The sequence below is a fragment of the Cupressus sempervirens genome, chromosome 6 (assembly GCF_028749045.1).
Source record: "Cupressus sempervirens isolate cs-2001-9-10 chromosome 6, ASM2874904v1, whole genome shotgun sequence".
Lineage (NCBI taxonomy): Eukaryota > Viridiplantae > Streptophyta > Pinopsida > Cupressales > Cupressaceae > Cupressus > Cupressus sempervirens.
In genome coordinates, this window is record NC_143123.1 from 433,200,418 (window position 1) to 433,217,949 (window position 17,532).

The 17,532-nt window shown below is 37.6% G+C and overlaps 1 protein-coding gene across 2 annotated transcripts in view; it reads left to right on the forward strand.

The window, feature by feature from the left end:
- The first annotated feature begins 281 nt into the window (after window positions 1–281).
- The window catches only part of LOC149552899 (pfkB-like carbohydrate kinase family protein), a 133,323-nt gene continuing 116,072 nt past the window's right edge, over window positions 282–17,532 (forward strand). The window contains exon 1 of one of the 2 annotated variants that reach the window (XM_089788457.1): window positions 282–988. In XM_089788457.1, the coding sequence (XP_089644583.1) occupies window positions 599–988 (390 nt within the window). In that variant the 5' untranslated portion in view covers window positions 282–598. Of the gene's footprint in view, window positions 1,122–17,532 lie in introns of both variants that reach the window. The other variant, XM_089788458.1, reaches the window with a different exon arrangement.

A 17,532-nucleotide genomic window follows, 5' to 3' on the forward strand; every position in this document is an offset into this window, starting at 1 on the left:
CTTACCAATATCTTCCTTATATACATATTTTTTTGTTAATAAATATTTTCAAAAATTCCATTGTCCTAAAATGTAGTTAAAAATAGTGTAATATGGTGAAAGCAACTAGTATCTCCATAATACAAATTTGTTTGAGCCAACCATATTTTAAATAAATAAAGACAAAAACTTAAAATATAAATAAAAAATAAATTTATAATAAAAAATGTGTTTTGATTGGTCCAAAGCAATTCACACATGGCTGCAAGTATAATAAAGAGATTTGCTTTGTACGAGAATTCATTTTAAAAATCCTTATTAAGGGCAAAGGATTATTCGAATGAACAAAGAGAAAGCTACGTGGGAATATATACGCTTTTAAGGTAAATTTAAGGTCCAAAATGAATCACCTAAAACCCATTTTGAATTCGGAACAAATTTCGCCTCTCTTTGGCCATCCCTGCAAAGAAAGTCACAGAAAAAGGCTTCTTTTGTTTTTTGGCCCCTTATTTTTCAAAGCACAGTGTAGAGGTCATGGAGCATTGGACGCACAATCATTAACTCTGTTTCGAGCACATCAACCCTGGTTAGTGGGTGCCTAAAATAAACTATTGTGGAGATGTCTATACGCACAGGGCATTATTATGACTGCTGCATAGGCAAGAGTAGGAACATCGTCACACCAGAGCCATGCAGTCAAGGAGAAGGCTTACGCTTAGCCAGGGGTAAAACCCTGAATAGGCGGGGGAATTATCATAGCAAGCTTCAGCTGCGGGAAAATGGTAATGTAGAGAAGAAGAGGCGTAAATGCAGGCGTAGGATAGAGGCAGTATTGATTAATGGCGATAAATCTAGAGGAGTTAATAAGAATGTTCTAAAGAGTGTGGATGTGGTGACACTTGGCAATCTTTGCGTGGACATTGTGCTGAATGTGCCGGAATTGCCTCCCTCTTCTTTGGAGGAGAAGTATCAGTACATGCTCCAGCTTGCTGCTTCCAATCCGGACAAGGTTGGTGGATATTTTGACATGTAAATTCGGGATCAATTTAGTGGCTAATACCCCATCAACTGGTTATTATTCTGACAATTTTCCCGGAATAATATTTGTACACGTTCACCGTGCCGCTTCCCATGCACAGAAGGTTATTAATTTTCTTGTTGCAAATTAGGGGTAATTCTAGCAGCTTCTGCGATCAGTTGGTTATGTTTGTGACAAATGTTTAGCGAAAATATTTGAATATGCCCCACCATGTCATTTCCAATTCCATTGAAGTTAGTGGATGCGTTGCTTGCAAATTAGGGATGATTTGAGTGGTTAAAAATTTGGCCAATCAATTGGCTATTTTTTGATAAATTTTCTGCAATAAATATTTTTCATGTTCCACTTTGTGTCATCCAATTCTGACAAGATTAGTGGCCCCTTTTACCCTGCAAAATAGGGATGATTTTAATTGCTACTGGTTGGTCAATTGGTTATTCTTTTCGACAAATTTTCTGCAAGAAATTTGTACATGCATTGTCTTGCTGCATCCAGTCCCAACAAGGTCATTGCATTTACTTGGCTACAAAATAGGAATGATATAATTGATTTTAGTTGCTAACAATTGTCCATAGGTTGTTTTTTGATAAATTTTGTGCTTCCAACCATGACAATGTTAGTGGGTATTTATTCCACAAATTAGGGATGATTTTAGTAGCTACTATTTAGTCAATTGACTATATTTGTGATTCTTTTTCTGCAAAAAGATTTGTAAGTGCTCTACCTTGCCACTTGCAATAGGTTAGTGGATATTTTTTCCTGAAAATTAGGGATGATTTTTTGTGGTTAATATTCATCAATTGGCTATATATTTTGACAAAATGTCTGCAAGAATATTTGTACCTGCTCCCACCTTGCTGCTTTCAATCCTCTGAGGTGAGTAGTTCATTTTATCTGCAAATTGAGGATGATGTTATGGCTACTATTTGTCAATTGAGTATATTTCTGATAGATCTTGACAAGATTATTGTCATGTTTCAGTTCATGGCTTACCATCCTAACAAGATTAACATATCTCTTAACTACCACTTCAAAATCCTTCATCAATGCCATGAACAGTACTAGAAATTAAGTAGTTCAAATACTCCTACAATTGTAGGCTGGTGGAGGTCACACTCAAAGTTTAGAAACAATGGGCTTTAAGCCTAAGAGAGTTTAAACCTGGGTCATCTACACTAAATACCCTCTCTTGCAGCCATAAGCTCCACATTCAACTGCAGGACCTCAACCTGACAAAGCATCATATGACATCTTTTTCGTTTCTTTTTAATTTGGTAAAAAATGCCTTTGCAGAGTAATCTTCTGCTTCAAGGCCTCGCATTTATTCAAGAATTAAAATCATTGATTTTGAGTTTACATTTAACCTGTTGGGCTATGCCACACGCAGCAGTTGAGGTAGTGTATGTTCAGTATTCTGAAATAGTATGTATTTAATTTAGATATTCTATCATCTCTCCTAAGCATTTAAACTGAGAGTTCTGATTTTAAAATCTCCATTCTTGTACTACTAGAACTCATCTTTTTCAACAATACAAATCAGTAATATTAATAAGCTAGTTATCTATAATCAGCATAAACTCAATATTTGTTAATTTTAATAAGAAATTATTCTGTAATGCATAATTCAGCTCCCACCATTGTATTTTTTTTTACAAGGGAGACAAATCAACTCCTTTTCCTGCTCACAATCGATGATGCCTTCAAAATTTACGAGTAGAAATATCCTGCTTTTCACAATCCAAATTCCAGTATGCTTTGCTTGAATAGTAAGGTTAGAACAATTAGCATATTGAAGCCAGGGCTCAAAATATGCTAGTGAAGCTGCTCATGTTAAAGTGGAAATTCTAAAGGCAGGTCGTGTGTGCGCGACTCATTTATTTGTGAAAAAATGACTGCGTCCATTGTTATCCAGGTATCCTAGCAACTAAAATGTAATTACATAGAAATCAGTTTGACTTCCTACTCATATCTGATGATGGGTTGCTAAGTTTCAATCTGAATGTCATGCCTTTGAAAACAACACACAGTTAAACAAGTTCCATTTATTTTCACAATTGATTATTTTCCGAAATCAAGGAGATTAAACTTTTTATCTGGCATTTAGGAGGCTTCCAGATGTAATACCCCCTCTTGTTTAGTATTTTCAGTAATATGTAATTAGATTGCTCAGCCTTCTTGTTAATTTGGTTCCCAAAGGCTAAGGCAATATTTTAATAAAAAGGGACAATTAGTTTTCTGAATCACTCAAGTCCTATATCCAGTCATGGCCTTGGGGCTAATTTTAAGTATTATTTGAATTGTCCTTTACTCTTCTCAGTCAAAGTCTCTGTCTGCCAGCTCAGATGCTCTTTTGACATGGTGTGTAGGATGAAATTATTAATTCAATTGGGTTTAAAATATGGATGGAAGCAAAATCTGCTTTCTTGATCACTGAAGTTGCAGTAAACAAATCGCATGAGTGGAAGAAGGTATTCTTGATCATTATATTGTTTTTCTATGATCTGCAAATCAGAAACATCGTACCTATTCTCAGGAGGAAACACCTGGAGAAGAGAATACTTCTGGATGGAAGCCCAGAAGATTCGCTGTGTTAAATCCTTCAGCATACAGCTTAGTTCCAGTGATCAAAGGTCTGATTAGTGATTCTGGTTTCTCAACTGCAGCTAGGTGAATATTTAGGTTCACAGACACTGTGACCTGTCAAGAGGTTTCCTATTACTGCCGTATCTGAACTTTCTTTCTGCAATTCTCATTTCCAGCGATCTGTCTACAGTCATCTGGAATAGTTTTTTCCTAAAGAAGCACCGCTCTGGTACGATAATTGTTCATCATTTTGCTACAGTTGTTTTTATAATAAATCCCTAATAACCAGCTGGGTGTTTGAATTAGAGAAATCATGTAATGGATATTCTTCTGTAGCTTCCAATATCAGATCAGAAGCTTTATAGTGGTTTTGCAATTTGTTTTTGTGTGTTTTATGCAAGTATCTGTAGCATTGAACACTTCACCAGATCACTAGGGCTTGAGCTTGGGTTTCTTCCTCAGTGACACCCTATCTTGATTGGTAGATCCAGCTGGTTGGATCCCTACTTGCAATTGATGATATGTTGAAGAGTTGCAACCAGATTTTTTTGCCCCTAAGGATAACACAATTGTTATGGAAATGCATATCGCTAGTAACTTTCTTGTTCAATTAAATTCATAATTTCACGACTAAAGTTTTGCTTGTTCTGTGTTTGTTTTTAAATTTTCACATTCATTGACAGTGCTTTGCTTAAATTGTCTAGTTGCAAGCAGGCTCTTGGATGAAATACTGTTTTGGCAAGGATAATAGTTTGACTAAATCAAAATGTATGATTTTCTTGCAACAAAAGCTATTAACATAGAATTTCTTGAAAACATTTAGTTATTTGTAAATCAAAATACCATATCTGTAAAATGATTTCTTTCAGTTTTTAATTTATTTGACCTTTGCTTTCTGGTAGGCCAGTATTTAAAATGGTCAATTTCATAAACTTTTTGACTCTTGGTGTTATTTAGGACTAATGTTGATAAGATCTCACCAGAAGCAATCAAATGTTTTGTTGACACTCTTTTCTCTGCTGCAGTGCTTTCTCTCTTTGATATGCAGTAAGTATTTGAGCTTGAAACTGATATTTTTCAATATGTCATTGGCATGGTAATTCAGAAAAGAGAACAATTTGGTGGCTTATCATTCCTTGGCTGTATTACAAACCAATACCATTTATTTTTCCCTTAGTCCAATCACTTAACTAGTGCTGGTGCTAGTTTCTTATACTGAGAATCAATCTTTAAAAGATGCACAATTTTTTTCTCTGATCCTATCTCCTCTTGTAAGAAAACAATAAAGGACTTGTAGAGTTTTCTGTTGGTGATGAGTAATCATTAGTTGATGTTCAAAATTAATATTGCTTATAGAGATAGAAAAATGTTGAACAAAGCTTGAGATTCAGTATGTCACTGCTGACTGTACTTTAACTCTCCAGTTAATTTTGCAGTTCTAGATCTTATCCGCCATGCAATAGCAGTACATATCCATAGATACCTTTCAGGAATCCTTAGTTTTTTCATTGTTGAAAATGGACAGAGAATAACTTTGGGACCGTGGTTAGTAGAAGAGTCTTTTAATGCTAAGGCTACAGTGTGGAAGGTTTCAATCTCGATCAGATGGTAAAGAATTATCTTCTATTTAAGATTTAATGACTTTATTCCCCCTGAAAGACTTGACTGTTGATTTTATCATAGAATATTAATAAGCTTCCTTTGTTAAAATGGGCGATTTGATGAGAGGGGATAACATGTTTGTGCAGATAGATATCTGATGTATCAATTACCATGAAATCCATTTATAAGGGACTAAATGCTTAAATGTTCATTGTGATTAACGATTCACCATCCCGATCATGCTAGAGGAGGCTGATCTAGAATCTGAGTGGATCACTGAGGCTATGAATCCTATCTTTAATGATAAGGACCTTGAGTGGATTGGCAGAGGCTGAGGCTGTACAATGGCAGAGGAGGATAGGCACGATTAGACACAGACATAGGCACAACTGATGTTGGTCAAAGTGGCATCTCACAGACATAGATTATGGCTGTTTATTCATCGAGACCTATCTTAGATGCCTTTGTAGGAGGGATGTAGGCTGCTCTAAGGCTGAGGTTGATGGGGACACAACCCAAGAACATAATGACGCAACAGAAAAGGAAAATTGTATTAACTGAGAAAATAAGATAGTACAAACAGTATAGAGAAAATAAACTTCAAGACATGCCCTAAGGGCTTACAATAGCATAAATCTGGAGATAATTTCTCCTTTCAGTACCTCCTCTCAAACTCCACTCCGAACTGCCTTTTACAATGCCAGAAATTTCCTTAAATAGACCCCGGAGGGTTAAGGACTAGGAGTACATTCTAGAAAGTGCTAGTAGGCATCCACCGACCAAATAGAAGGTTCCAGAAGTTGCGTTAGAAGTCGGTGCAAATCTAGAAGAATCCAGAAACGGTAACCGAACTTCTGGGAGGCATAACTTTTGAACTGTAGCTCCGATTGACGAACCGTTTACATTTTCGGAAAGCTCTCGAAGCGCTCTATAGCCCTATGGACAGCTTTGCTCGTCCCCCACTTTTCGGCCCTTTTCGAGGTCATTTAATGCCCCTAACTTGACTTTGAAGCATTTTTAGGAGGTCTCCAAAGCCCGAAAAACTGCAATAACTTTCAAACCGTGGGGCTTTTTGACCTGATTCTTTTTCTGGAATGCTCTAAATCACAATTACATTCATCTGGCCAATTCACACCTTCTAGGTCACCAAAATGATGGCCAAATTGCATGCTCCTATTTTTTCGGGATTTTCTAGCACACTGATAGTTGAACTGTGAGAGTTGGAACCTTTATTCGACCCAAATGGGTATCCAAAAATGAAAAGACATGAAACAGAAACTAAGTCTAAGTACATTTTTTTGGGTGACACAGGATTGCCCTTATACCTTTGGATGCTCCTGCATCAGACACCCAGGGTAGATTGAAAAGTGACCCTATCACTTTATGGATGGTAGAGGAAATCCCAAATGGGAAACCTCAGCTGCTGAAATCCAAGTTGAGTCCTCGATCGACCGTCCTTTCCATTTGACCAAATACTCTTCATACTGCCTGTTTCTGGTACTCCTACCCACACGATGATCTAGAATGTCTTCTATCTCCTCCTTCTTAGAAGTAGGAATTGGACATGGCTCTAACACCAGCTCCTCATCTGCACCATCATCATGATACTCTGTTAAATCTGCAATGTTGAAAATGGGAGAAATCTGAATACCATCTGGCAGCTCCACTTCATATGCATTTCCTGAGTCATGTTTCTTCAAAATTTTGCAGGAGCCAAATTTCTTCATTTTCAGCTTGTTGTAAGTACCGGCTGGAAATCTTTCTTTTCGTAAGTGCACTATGACTAAATCTCCTACTTGGAATTCCTTATGTCTTCTCCTTTGATCAGCCCTAGCTTTATACTCTTGATTCATCTTGGTAATGTGTGCTTGAACCTCCTCATGTAGATGCTTGATATGTTCAGCAAATTCCTCAGCTTCAGCACTTGTCCTCTCCCCTTGTTCTATCTTCCTCAGCTCTGGTGCAGTCCTTGGGCTACTCCCATATACAATTTGGAATGGTGATTTTTCAGTACTCCTATTTATAGAGTTATTATAAGCAAACTCTGCCTGTGGTAGAATCAAATCGTATCCCTTGGGCTTATCCCCAACTAAACATCTCAGCAAATTGCCCAGACTTCTGTTTACCACTTCTGTTTGGCCATCAGTCTGTGGGTGATGCGTGGAACTGAATTTTAGGTCTGTTCTCAACTTCTTCCACAATGTCCTCCAGAAATACCCCACAAATTTAGTATCTCTGTTAGAAACTATACTCCTTGGGAGACCATGTAGTCTCACCACCTCTCTGAAGAACAAGTCTGCAATATGAACAGCATCATGAGTTTTATGGCATGGAATGAAATGTGCCATTTTGGAGAACCTATCAACTACCACAAATACTGAGTCATTACCCCTTTGTGTCCTCGGCAATCCAAGAACAAAATTCATACTTATGTCCTCCCATGGCTTTGATGGAACAGGCAATGGCTGATATAGGCCAGTATTGTGACTAAACCCCCTGGCAACTTGACAAACCTGGCAACTCTGTACAAACTTCTTCACATCTTGTGAAATTTGAGGCCAAAAATAATGTTCTCTAAGAATGGCAATGGTCTTATCTCGACCAAAATGTCCTGCCATCCCTCCACTGTGTTTCTCCTTAATCAGATTTTCCCTCATGGAACTCCTTGGAATGCACAATTGACTACCCTTGAACAACATGCCATCCTGAATCAAATAGTCTAACCACTTGGTTCTATCTATAGCAACAGGTTCTTTACAAGCTTTCCATGCTTCAGCAAAATCAGGATCCTAGGGGTACAAATTCTTGAGTTCATCAAACCCAATTACTTCAACCTGCATTACTGTAAGCAACAACTGTCTCCTACATAGTGCATCTGCAACCCTGTTAGATTTTCCACTTCTATGCTTCAACACAAATGTATAACTCTGCAAGAATTCTACCCACTTCATATGCCTTTGATTCAATTTACCTTGGCTATTTAGGTACCGTAATGCCTGATGATCAGTATACAAAACAAATTCCTTTGGCAATAAATAATGCCTCCATTTCTTTAAGGCCTGAACTATTGCATAGAACTCTTGATCATAAACAGAATAATTCTTCTTTGCATCATTCAATTTTTCACTAAAATATGCAATAGGCTTACCTTCTTGGCTTAATACAGCCCCAATAGCGCTGCCACTAGCATCACAATCCACCTGGAAAACCTTTCTAAAATCTGGAAGTGCCAACACAGGCTGTTCTGTTACCTTCTTCTTCAGCAATTCAAAACTTCTCGCGGCTGCTACAGTCCATTTGAACTCTTTTCTATCCCCTCTTATTGTATCAGTTAGGGGTGCACATATGCCACTGAAATTCTTAATAAACTTCCTGTAAAAACTAACCAGACCATGAAATGATCTTACCTCAGTAGCAGACCTTGGAGTAGGCCATTCCAAGATGGTTTTTACCTTCTCTGGATCCATTTTGAGACCTTCAGGTGATATAACAAACCCCAAATAGACTAACTCCCTTTTTGCAAAGATACACTTCTTCAGATTAATTAACAATTTCTCTTCCCTTAGCCTTTCAAGGACACTACGAATATGCAGTAAATGTTCTTCCAAAATCTTGCTGAAAATTAAGATATCATCCAAATAGACAATAGCAAATTTTTCCAAGAACTTCTTAAGTACCTCATTCATGAGCTGCATGAAGGTGCTTGGGGCGTTTGTCAATCCAAAGGGCATGACTAACCACTCATAAAGACCCTCCTTGGTCTTGAAGGCTGTTTTCCACTCATCTCCTTCTTGAATCCGTATCTGATGATAACCACTCTTCAGATCTATCTTTGTGAAGTACTGAGCTCCACTCAAGCAGTCCATAAGATCATCCATCCTTGGCAAAGGAAATCGGTACTTGATGGTTATCCTATTTATAGCTCGAGAATCTGTACACATCCTCCACTCTCCATCCTTCTTTGGTGCGAGTACTGCACATGGACTCAGGCTCTCTCGAATCAAGCCCTTCCTCAACAACTCCTGAACCTGTCTATTTAGCTCCTCTGTTTCAGATCTATCTTTGTGAAGTACTGAGCTCCACTCAAGCAGTCCATAAGATCATCCATCCTTGGCAAAGGAAACCGGTACTTGATGGTTATCCTATTTATAGCTCGAGAATCTGTACACATCCTCCACTCTCCATCCTTCTTTGGTGCAGGTACTGCACATGGACTCAGGCTCTCTCGAATCAAGCCCTTCCTCAACAACTCCTGAACCTGTCTATTTAGCTCCTCTGTTTCAGTAGGAGTCATCCTGTGAGCAGCCTTGTTAGGCAAACTAGCTCCTGGAATCAGATCTATCTGATGACTGATTTGCCTTATTGGTGGCAATCCATCTGGAACATTATCAGAGATAATATCTCCAAACTCCCCTAGTAAATCTGAACTTTCAAGTGGTATTTCACTACTACCTTCTTTATCTTTCTTAGGAATCAAAGCATAGCACACATGCTGATGTTTCATGCCATCTAAAAACTTCCTTCCATCAACAAGACAAATCCTAGCACTGCTACATACCTTTTCACCTTCCTTTTTCATGGGCTTCAATTTGTGGCGAACTCCATCCTTTGTCAGAGAGTATGTGTTTGCATGTCCATCATGCACTGCATGTCTATCAAACTGCCATGGTCTACCCAACAATAGATGGCAAACATCCATTGAAATAACATCACAGAGAACTTCATCATGGTAACTTCCAATTTTGAATTTTACTAAACATTGTTCACTTACCAGGACCTTATGATCATCTTTTACCCAAGAAATTCGATAGGGTTGGGGATGTTTCTCCCTCTTGAGCTTCAGCTTAGAGACCATCTCTTCTGATACCAAGTTATCAGTGCTACCACCATCAATGATCACGTCACAACATTTATCCTCACACTTGCATCTGGTACGGAACAAACTCCTCCGTTGTCCTGGTTCAATCTCACCACTTAGTAGGACTCTTTCATTTACCAAGGTCTCTCCTCTTTCTGCATCCTTTGAATGTGATGATTGTGCATCCTCATCCACATGAGCAACCCTAGCTTGGCCCTCAGCTCTCCTATCTGTCCTTCCTTGTCGTTGAGGGCATTCAAAGGCATGATGACCTTCTTCATTGCAATGGAAACAGGTACCACAGAAGCCTCCTCTTCCTTGTCCACGTCCTCTACCTCTTCCTCTCTGATTTCCAAAGTCTTGGTCACGGGAGCGGTTGAAACTCTCATTCCTCTGGTTCCTGCTAGTACCCTCATCTTCATTTTTCCTTTGGGTTTCATTGCGGCCTCCAGATGATCTACCGCTTCCCCTTCCTCCTTGACCACACCCTCTTTGTCTTCCTTCAAACCTTTTATTCAACTTCTCTTCAACTCGTAGGGCAAATTGGTATGCCTCTTCAACGCTGGTCATTCTTACCAAACTTAATTCCTCCTGGATGCTAGGTCGCAACCCACTGATATAACGAGCAACCTTCTCCTTATTTGCTTCTGCATGTCCCGCTCTAATCAAGAGTTGGTAAAATTTCTCTGTATATTCTTGGACTGATCTTCCTGCTTGCTTTAACCCATGCATCTTCTTAAACAAATCAAGCTCGTAGTCCACAAGAATGAACTGCTTCTTCAATTTGTCCAATTGAACCTCTTGCCACCAGATTTTGGCATGACCTTTCAGTTTGGCTTTTGCAAACTTAACCCTATCTGGGTCCCTGATATCCTCATACTCAAAGTATTCCTCTAGTTCATTGATCCAATCGATCAACTCATCTGGTTTCAGATTTCCTGAAAATACACCCACTTCAATTGTGGGTCTTTTCCCAAACTTAGTAATGGCCCTAAAAAGCCTTTCCTTTGCATGATTCAGAACTTCCTCGTCAAATTCCTCTTCTGGTCCCATTACTTCTTCTTCATTGTCATCCTCACTGTTGTCACCTGCGGCAACATTTGCTCCTCTACGAAGCTCCTCTTGCAATGCCTGCACCTGCCTTTGGAGGGCTCTAACCTCCTCAGGATTAATAGCTCTAGCCCTTCCACCACGCTCTCTTCGTGGAGGCATCTTCTTAACTCAAACCCACAACCACACAGTCCTGGTGCAAACTGCCTCACAGTTGGTGTTCTGTCTACACACTCAGGAAAACCTGCTCTGATACCACTTGATGGGGACACAACCCAAGAACAGAATGGACGCAACAGAAAAGGGAAATTGTATTAACTGAGAAAATAAGCTAGTACAAACAGTACAGAGAAAATAAACTTCAAGACATGCCCTAAGGGCTTACAATATCATAAATCTAGAGATAATTTCTCCTTTCAGTACCTCCTCTCAAACTCCACTCCGAACTGCCTTTTACAATGCCAAAATTTTCCTTAAATAGACCCCGGAGGGTTAAGGACTAGGAGTACATTCTAAAAAGTGCTAGTAGGCATCCACCGACCAAATAGAAGGTTCCAGAAGCTGCGTTAGAAGTCGGTGCAAATCTAGAAGAATCCAGAAACAGTAACCGAACTTCCGGGAGGCATAACTTTTGAACCGTAGCTCCAATTGACGAACCGTTTACATTTTCGGAAAGCTCTCGAAGCGCTTTATAGCCCTATGGACCAGCTTCGCTCGTCCTCCATTTTTCGGCCTTTTTCGAGGTCATTTAATGCCCCTAACCTGACTTTGAAGCATTCTTAGGAAGTCTCTAAAACCCGAAAAACTGCAATAACTTTCAAACCGTGGGGCCTTTTGACCTGATTCTTTTTCTGGAATGCTCTAAATCATAATTACATTCATCTGGCCAATTCACACCTTCTAGGTCACCAAAATGATGGCCAAATTGCATGCTCCTATTTTTTCGGGATTTTCTAGCACACTGATAGTTGAACTGTGAGAGTTGGAACTTTTATTCGACCCAAATGGGTATCCAAAAATGAAAAGACATGAAACAGAAACTAAGTCTAAGTACATTTTTTTGGGTGACATAGGATTGCCCTTATACCTCTAGATGCTCCTGCATTAGAGGTTGAGCCATAAACTTGTAGTTGTTGTGATATATGTTTGGAACATTTGATGTCATGGATTTCATATTCCATGAGTTTTATATACATGTGACAATATTATGATTTTATATATCTAAGCTTGCTATTTCCTTAAGCTACAATTTGGGTATATAGTAGTAGTTTTTACTTATGTGGTCAATGTATACTTGTATATGGATCAAATTAGCTTCTATTTGATGATGTTATTGCCTTTAAGCTTTATTCAACAAAAGGGGCATGAAAAGAGTTCTAAATCCTTAAAATCTGTAATTTTTTTTTCACTTTGTTGAGTTTGCTTGATTTTTATCCGAGTTTTGAGTCCCATGTCCGGTCAGCCTTGCCAAGTCCCAAGTTGGGTCAGGCTTGCCGAGTCCATGCTGAGTCTGAGTTAGGAACTTTGCATTGGAATTGGCGATAGCTTTATCCTAAGGTCTCATATTGAGAGTTTTTCTTGGGTTGTGCACTTGACAAACATCACCAAGTTCATTTTCCCAAGGGTAACACCACATTAGTGAAGATTTCTCCAGAATTTGATATAGAGTGACCTCATGTCGTTTTTTACTCCTTTTCTAGTGGCCAAATATGTGCTCATTTTTATTGATGACTTCTCTAGATATACATGGGTGTGCTTTCTTAAGGACGAGTGATATATTTAGTTACGTTGAGGACCTATGAGGCATTTATAGAGTAGTCTACTCTTTCTATTAGGAGGATATGCACAAGTATTGGAAGCATGTCAATTCATTTCTTGGAGATTTTTCTAGTGAGCATGGTATTCAACAACTTACAGTTCCAAACACTCTTCAACTAAATTGTATGGTTGAGTCACATAATATATCATCTAGTTTTTAGGTTGAAGTAGTCAATTGTGTCAATTAAATTCAAAACCATATGTCACATAAGGCACCTCAAAATATGACAATGTCAAGCTAGAGGTTATCTTCTTTTAGACTAATTTGTAGCAAGTCTTGGGCCTTTATTTGAGATGGTCAATGAAAAGCCATAGAGAGAAAAAGCCAACTACACATATTTACTGTTGTTAATTCTGTAACTCCGAAATCATACTGGTCTGATGGTACAGATCGTACAGATCTGATTATGCATAAAATGCTAATGAAGGCCTATATATGTAATTGTCTAGTCTTCAGTTATGATCGGCGTCTCCCTTGGAGTAATGTTGTTTGAGATTTAACTTGAACAAATTAGTTAGTTTAATCACTAACTAAGTCTATTCGTCCTTGGATGCCGATTAGAAGATACAATTTAGGGCCGACCTAGATAGGGACATGTACCTTTTAGGGACATGCCCTTTGGTTGTAATATTTATGTAGGGTATGTTTGTGGATAAAGGACACACGAATATTACATGGTCTGCTCCTTTAGCAATACTGCCCTATCCGAATTATTGTAGAGATAAAACATTTTCAGAATAGTATTTATACTATTGGCAACTCTTCATACAAGTCTGAATTATAGAAGATCATCTTCAGCAAGTAAATCTCAGTCTGATTTATAGCAGAATTTGTAGAAACTTTACATGGTATCACAGCTCTGGCAGTCGAACCTAGGCTCTACAAATTGACAATCAGACTTTAAATATCTAGCAACATCCTTCTATCTTCAATGGCAAGCACAATCAGACCTGAGGACAGGTTTGATGGAAAAGAACACTTCGTTGCTTGGAAATTTAGAATTATGACGATTCTTGAAGAGATCTGAAACAATTTGTTGATAAAGCATCCAAGCAACCTGATGTTGAACCTAATAAAACTATTTGGAGTAAAGGAAACAGGAAAGCCATGCAAATCATATTAGATGGAGTGAAAATTGAAATAGAACCTATGCTAATGAAACACCAAACAACATTTAATATGATGAATGCATTATTAAATGCATATGAGGTTAACAATGCAACTAGAACCCTTGCACTAAAAAGGCAACTAAATCATATACAGATAAAGAAGGGAGAATCTATGAATTCTTACTTCCTAAGGGTGGCTAGTCTAAGAGATGAACTTGCAAGTATAGGGACCACAATTGAAGACAAAGAGCTAACACTTAAAGCTATAAATGGGTTATTGGATTCATGAGAAACATTATCACAAGGAGTAAGTGCTAGAGACAATCTTCTCGACTTCATGTTCTCGACACAAATTCCTATAAAAGTAAAAAGAAGCACTTCAAGAAGAAGAAGGGTAATCAAAGAAATGACAAACCTAAGAAAGATCTAACCAAAATAAAATGCTTCAAATGTGAAAAATTTGGACACTATACATCTAATTGCCTTGAGAATACAAAGCAACAAGTAAACTGTACAAATTTTACCAGGAAAGAAGAAAACTATGATCCTGAGAATCATGTATTGTACTCCACACTTTCAAATGAAATCAAGCAAAGCATGGATAATTGATAGTGGATCATCTCGACACATTACAGGATACAAAGAAGTACTAGATTCAAGATCAGAAGAAGTTGATGGCGAAGTTACCATTGGTGATAATTCCTCCCATTCAGTCAAAGGAATTGGGAATTGCACCTTGAAACTAAAGTCAGGTATTTCTCTACATCTCAAAAGAGTACTCTACGTACCAGGAATAAAGAGGAATCTAATCTCTGTTACAACACTTGAAGATGATGGACATAATGTTGCATTCATGGACGGTAAAGTAATGACTTGGTCTAAGAACTCTTCATTTAAGAAATCAAAGTTGATTGGTCAAAGAAAGGGATTCTTTTATGAATTAAATACAAAACCTAGTCAACCTATTCAAGCCTTAATTCATGAAGTTGCCGATATAAACGAAATATAGTACAAAAGGTTAGGACATCTAAATTTCAAAGCCTTATCAACTATGGAGAAGATGGTTACTGGTTTACCTAAGTTGAATAAAGATCATTCAAGCATATGCAAAGGATGCACTTTGGGTAAGAACACCAAAAGTCCATTTCATGATAGCACTAGAAAAATTAACAATGTTTTGGAATTAGTCCACTCAAATTTATGTGGACCTATGTCTGTTCCTTCTCTTGGAGGATTTTGGTACTAGATGCTTTTTATAGATGGCTTCTCTAGGAAAACTTGGATCTACTTCTTAAAATGTAAAAAATCAGAAGAAATGTTTAAGAGATTTAAAGAATTCAAAACCTTAACTGGAAACTTATCAGGACACAAAATTAAACTCTTAGGACTAATAATGGAGGGGATATACTTCAGATTTATTTAAAGAGTTTTGTAAAGAACCAAGAATTAAGAGTGAGTATACTATTCCTTATAACCCACAACAAAATGGGGTTGTAGAAAGAAAGAATAGAACAATTATAGAAGCAACAAGAGCTATGATATTTGATCAAAATTTAGAATATTATCTTTGGGCAGAAGCCTTTTGTACTGCTGTCTATATTCAAAACAAAAGTCCTCACTTCCACCTTAGAGATAAAACTTTTGAAAAAGTCTTTACTAAGGTTAAACCTAATATAAGTCATCTTAGGATATTTGGGTGCCCAGTATATATACATGTTCCAAAAGAAAATAGAACTAAGTTAGAACCCTCTAAGAGGAAAAGTATTTTTGTCGGGTATAGTGAAACATCTAAAGCATATAGGATTTTTATACTTGGTTAGAAAAAACATTGAACTTAGTAGGGATGTAATATTTGAAGAAGATTTAGCATTCAAAATAACCCTAAGTTCTGGAGATCCCTCTCCCTTACCTAGTTCTGAAGAAAATCATGAATCTAAGTTTTAGAGGGAGAAAATTGAAAAAATTGAAGATGAAATTCAAAATCTTAATCTTGAGGAAACTCAAAATCCAAAGAAAAGACCACTTTGGGCCATCAAGACTGTAGAGGAAGCACAAGATTTCGCTGCACCATCTAGAACCTTCAGAGAAAGCAAAAGATCCAAAAGATTTTCTAGTTATGTAGTAAACATGAGTGATTTATCTAAATCAGAACCAACCAATGCTTCAGACGCTATTAAACATAGAGCCTGGAAAGATGCTATGACGGAAGAATACCAATCCATTATTAAGAATGATGTTTGGGAAATTGTTCCAAGGCTTGAAGGAAAATTTGTTGTTTCTTCTAAACGGATATTTAAAATCAAGCATGTTGTTGACGGTAGCATTGAAAAATATAAAGCAAGATTCATGGCCAAGTGATTCTCTCAGAAAGAGGAAATTGATTATGAAGAAACCTTTGCTCCAGTTGCCAGATACACCTCTGTAAGAGCAGTCCTAGCTATTGTAGCATCAAAGGGATGGAAAGTATATCAGATGGATGTAAAAACAACATTTATGAATAGAGAGATTAGAGAAGAGGTATATTTGGAACAACCTGAAGGATTTGAAACTCATAACCCTAAATTTTTTCCTTATAGGTTCAAGAAAGCTCTCTATGGGCTTAAACAGGCTCCAAGGGCATGGTATGAAATAATTGATAAGTATCTCTCCAGTTTAGGATTCTCCAAGAATGAAGCTGATCCAAAACTCTATTATAAAAAGGATAAAGATAATATGATAATTTTGATACTATATGTTGATGATTTACTAATAACAGGTGATGATCATCTTATAGATCAATGCAAGAAAGATCTAATCAAAGAATTTGAAATGAAAGATTTAGGACTCCATTACTTCCTAGGATTGGAAGTATGGCAGAGTTTTGACAGCATCATATTTAATCAAGGAATGTATACATTAGAAATCTTGAAAAAAATTGGAATGTGGAACTGCAGACCTATTTCTTCTCCAATGGAGACTAATCTACTCAAACTTAAGGAAGCAGCTGCAAAATCACCCTCCATTGATTCTACTTTTTACAGACAAATGATTGAGACTCTTATGTACTTGGTAAATACAAGAGCTGATATTTGCTATGTTGTTAATGCCTTAAGTCAGTTTATGTGTGAGCCAAAGGAGATTCACCTAGTTGCAGTGAAATACATCATGAATTACTTACAAGGCACTCTTAATCTTGGGCTCAAGTATGAGAAAGTTGACTTGGACTTACATGGGTACACAGACTCAAATTGGTTTGGAAGTGTTACTAATAGGAAAAGCACTTCCGGATGCTGTTTCAATTTAGGCTCAGCGATGATATCTTGGATATGTAGAAAGCAAGCATTAGTAGCATAGAGTTCCACAAAAGTTGAATACATTGCCGCAACAATGGCCTCTTGGAAAATAGTTTGGCTCAGAAAGTTACTTGTGGGATTATCTGGTCCACCCATGAATCCTACTATTATTCATTGTGATAATCAGAGTTCCATCAAGCTTTCAATGAATCCAGTTTTTC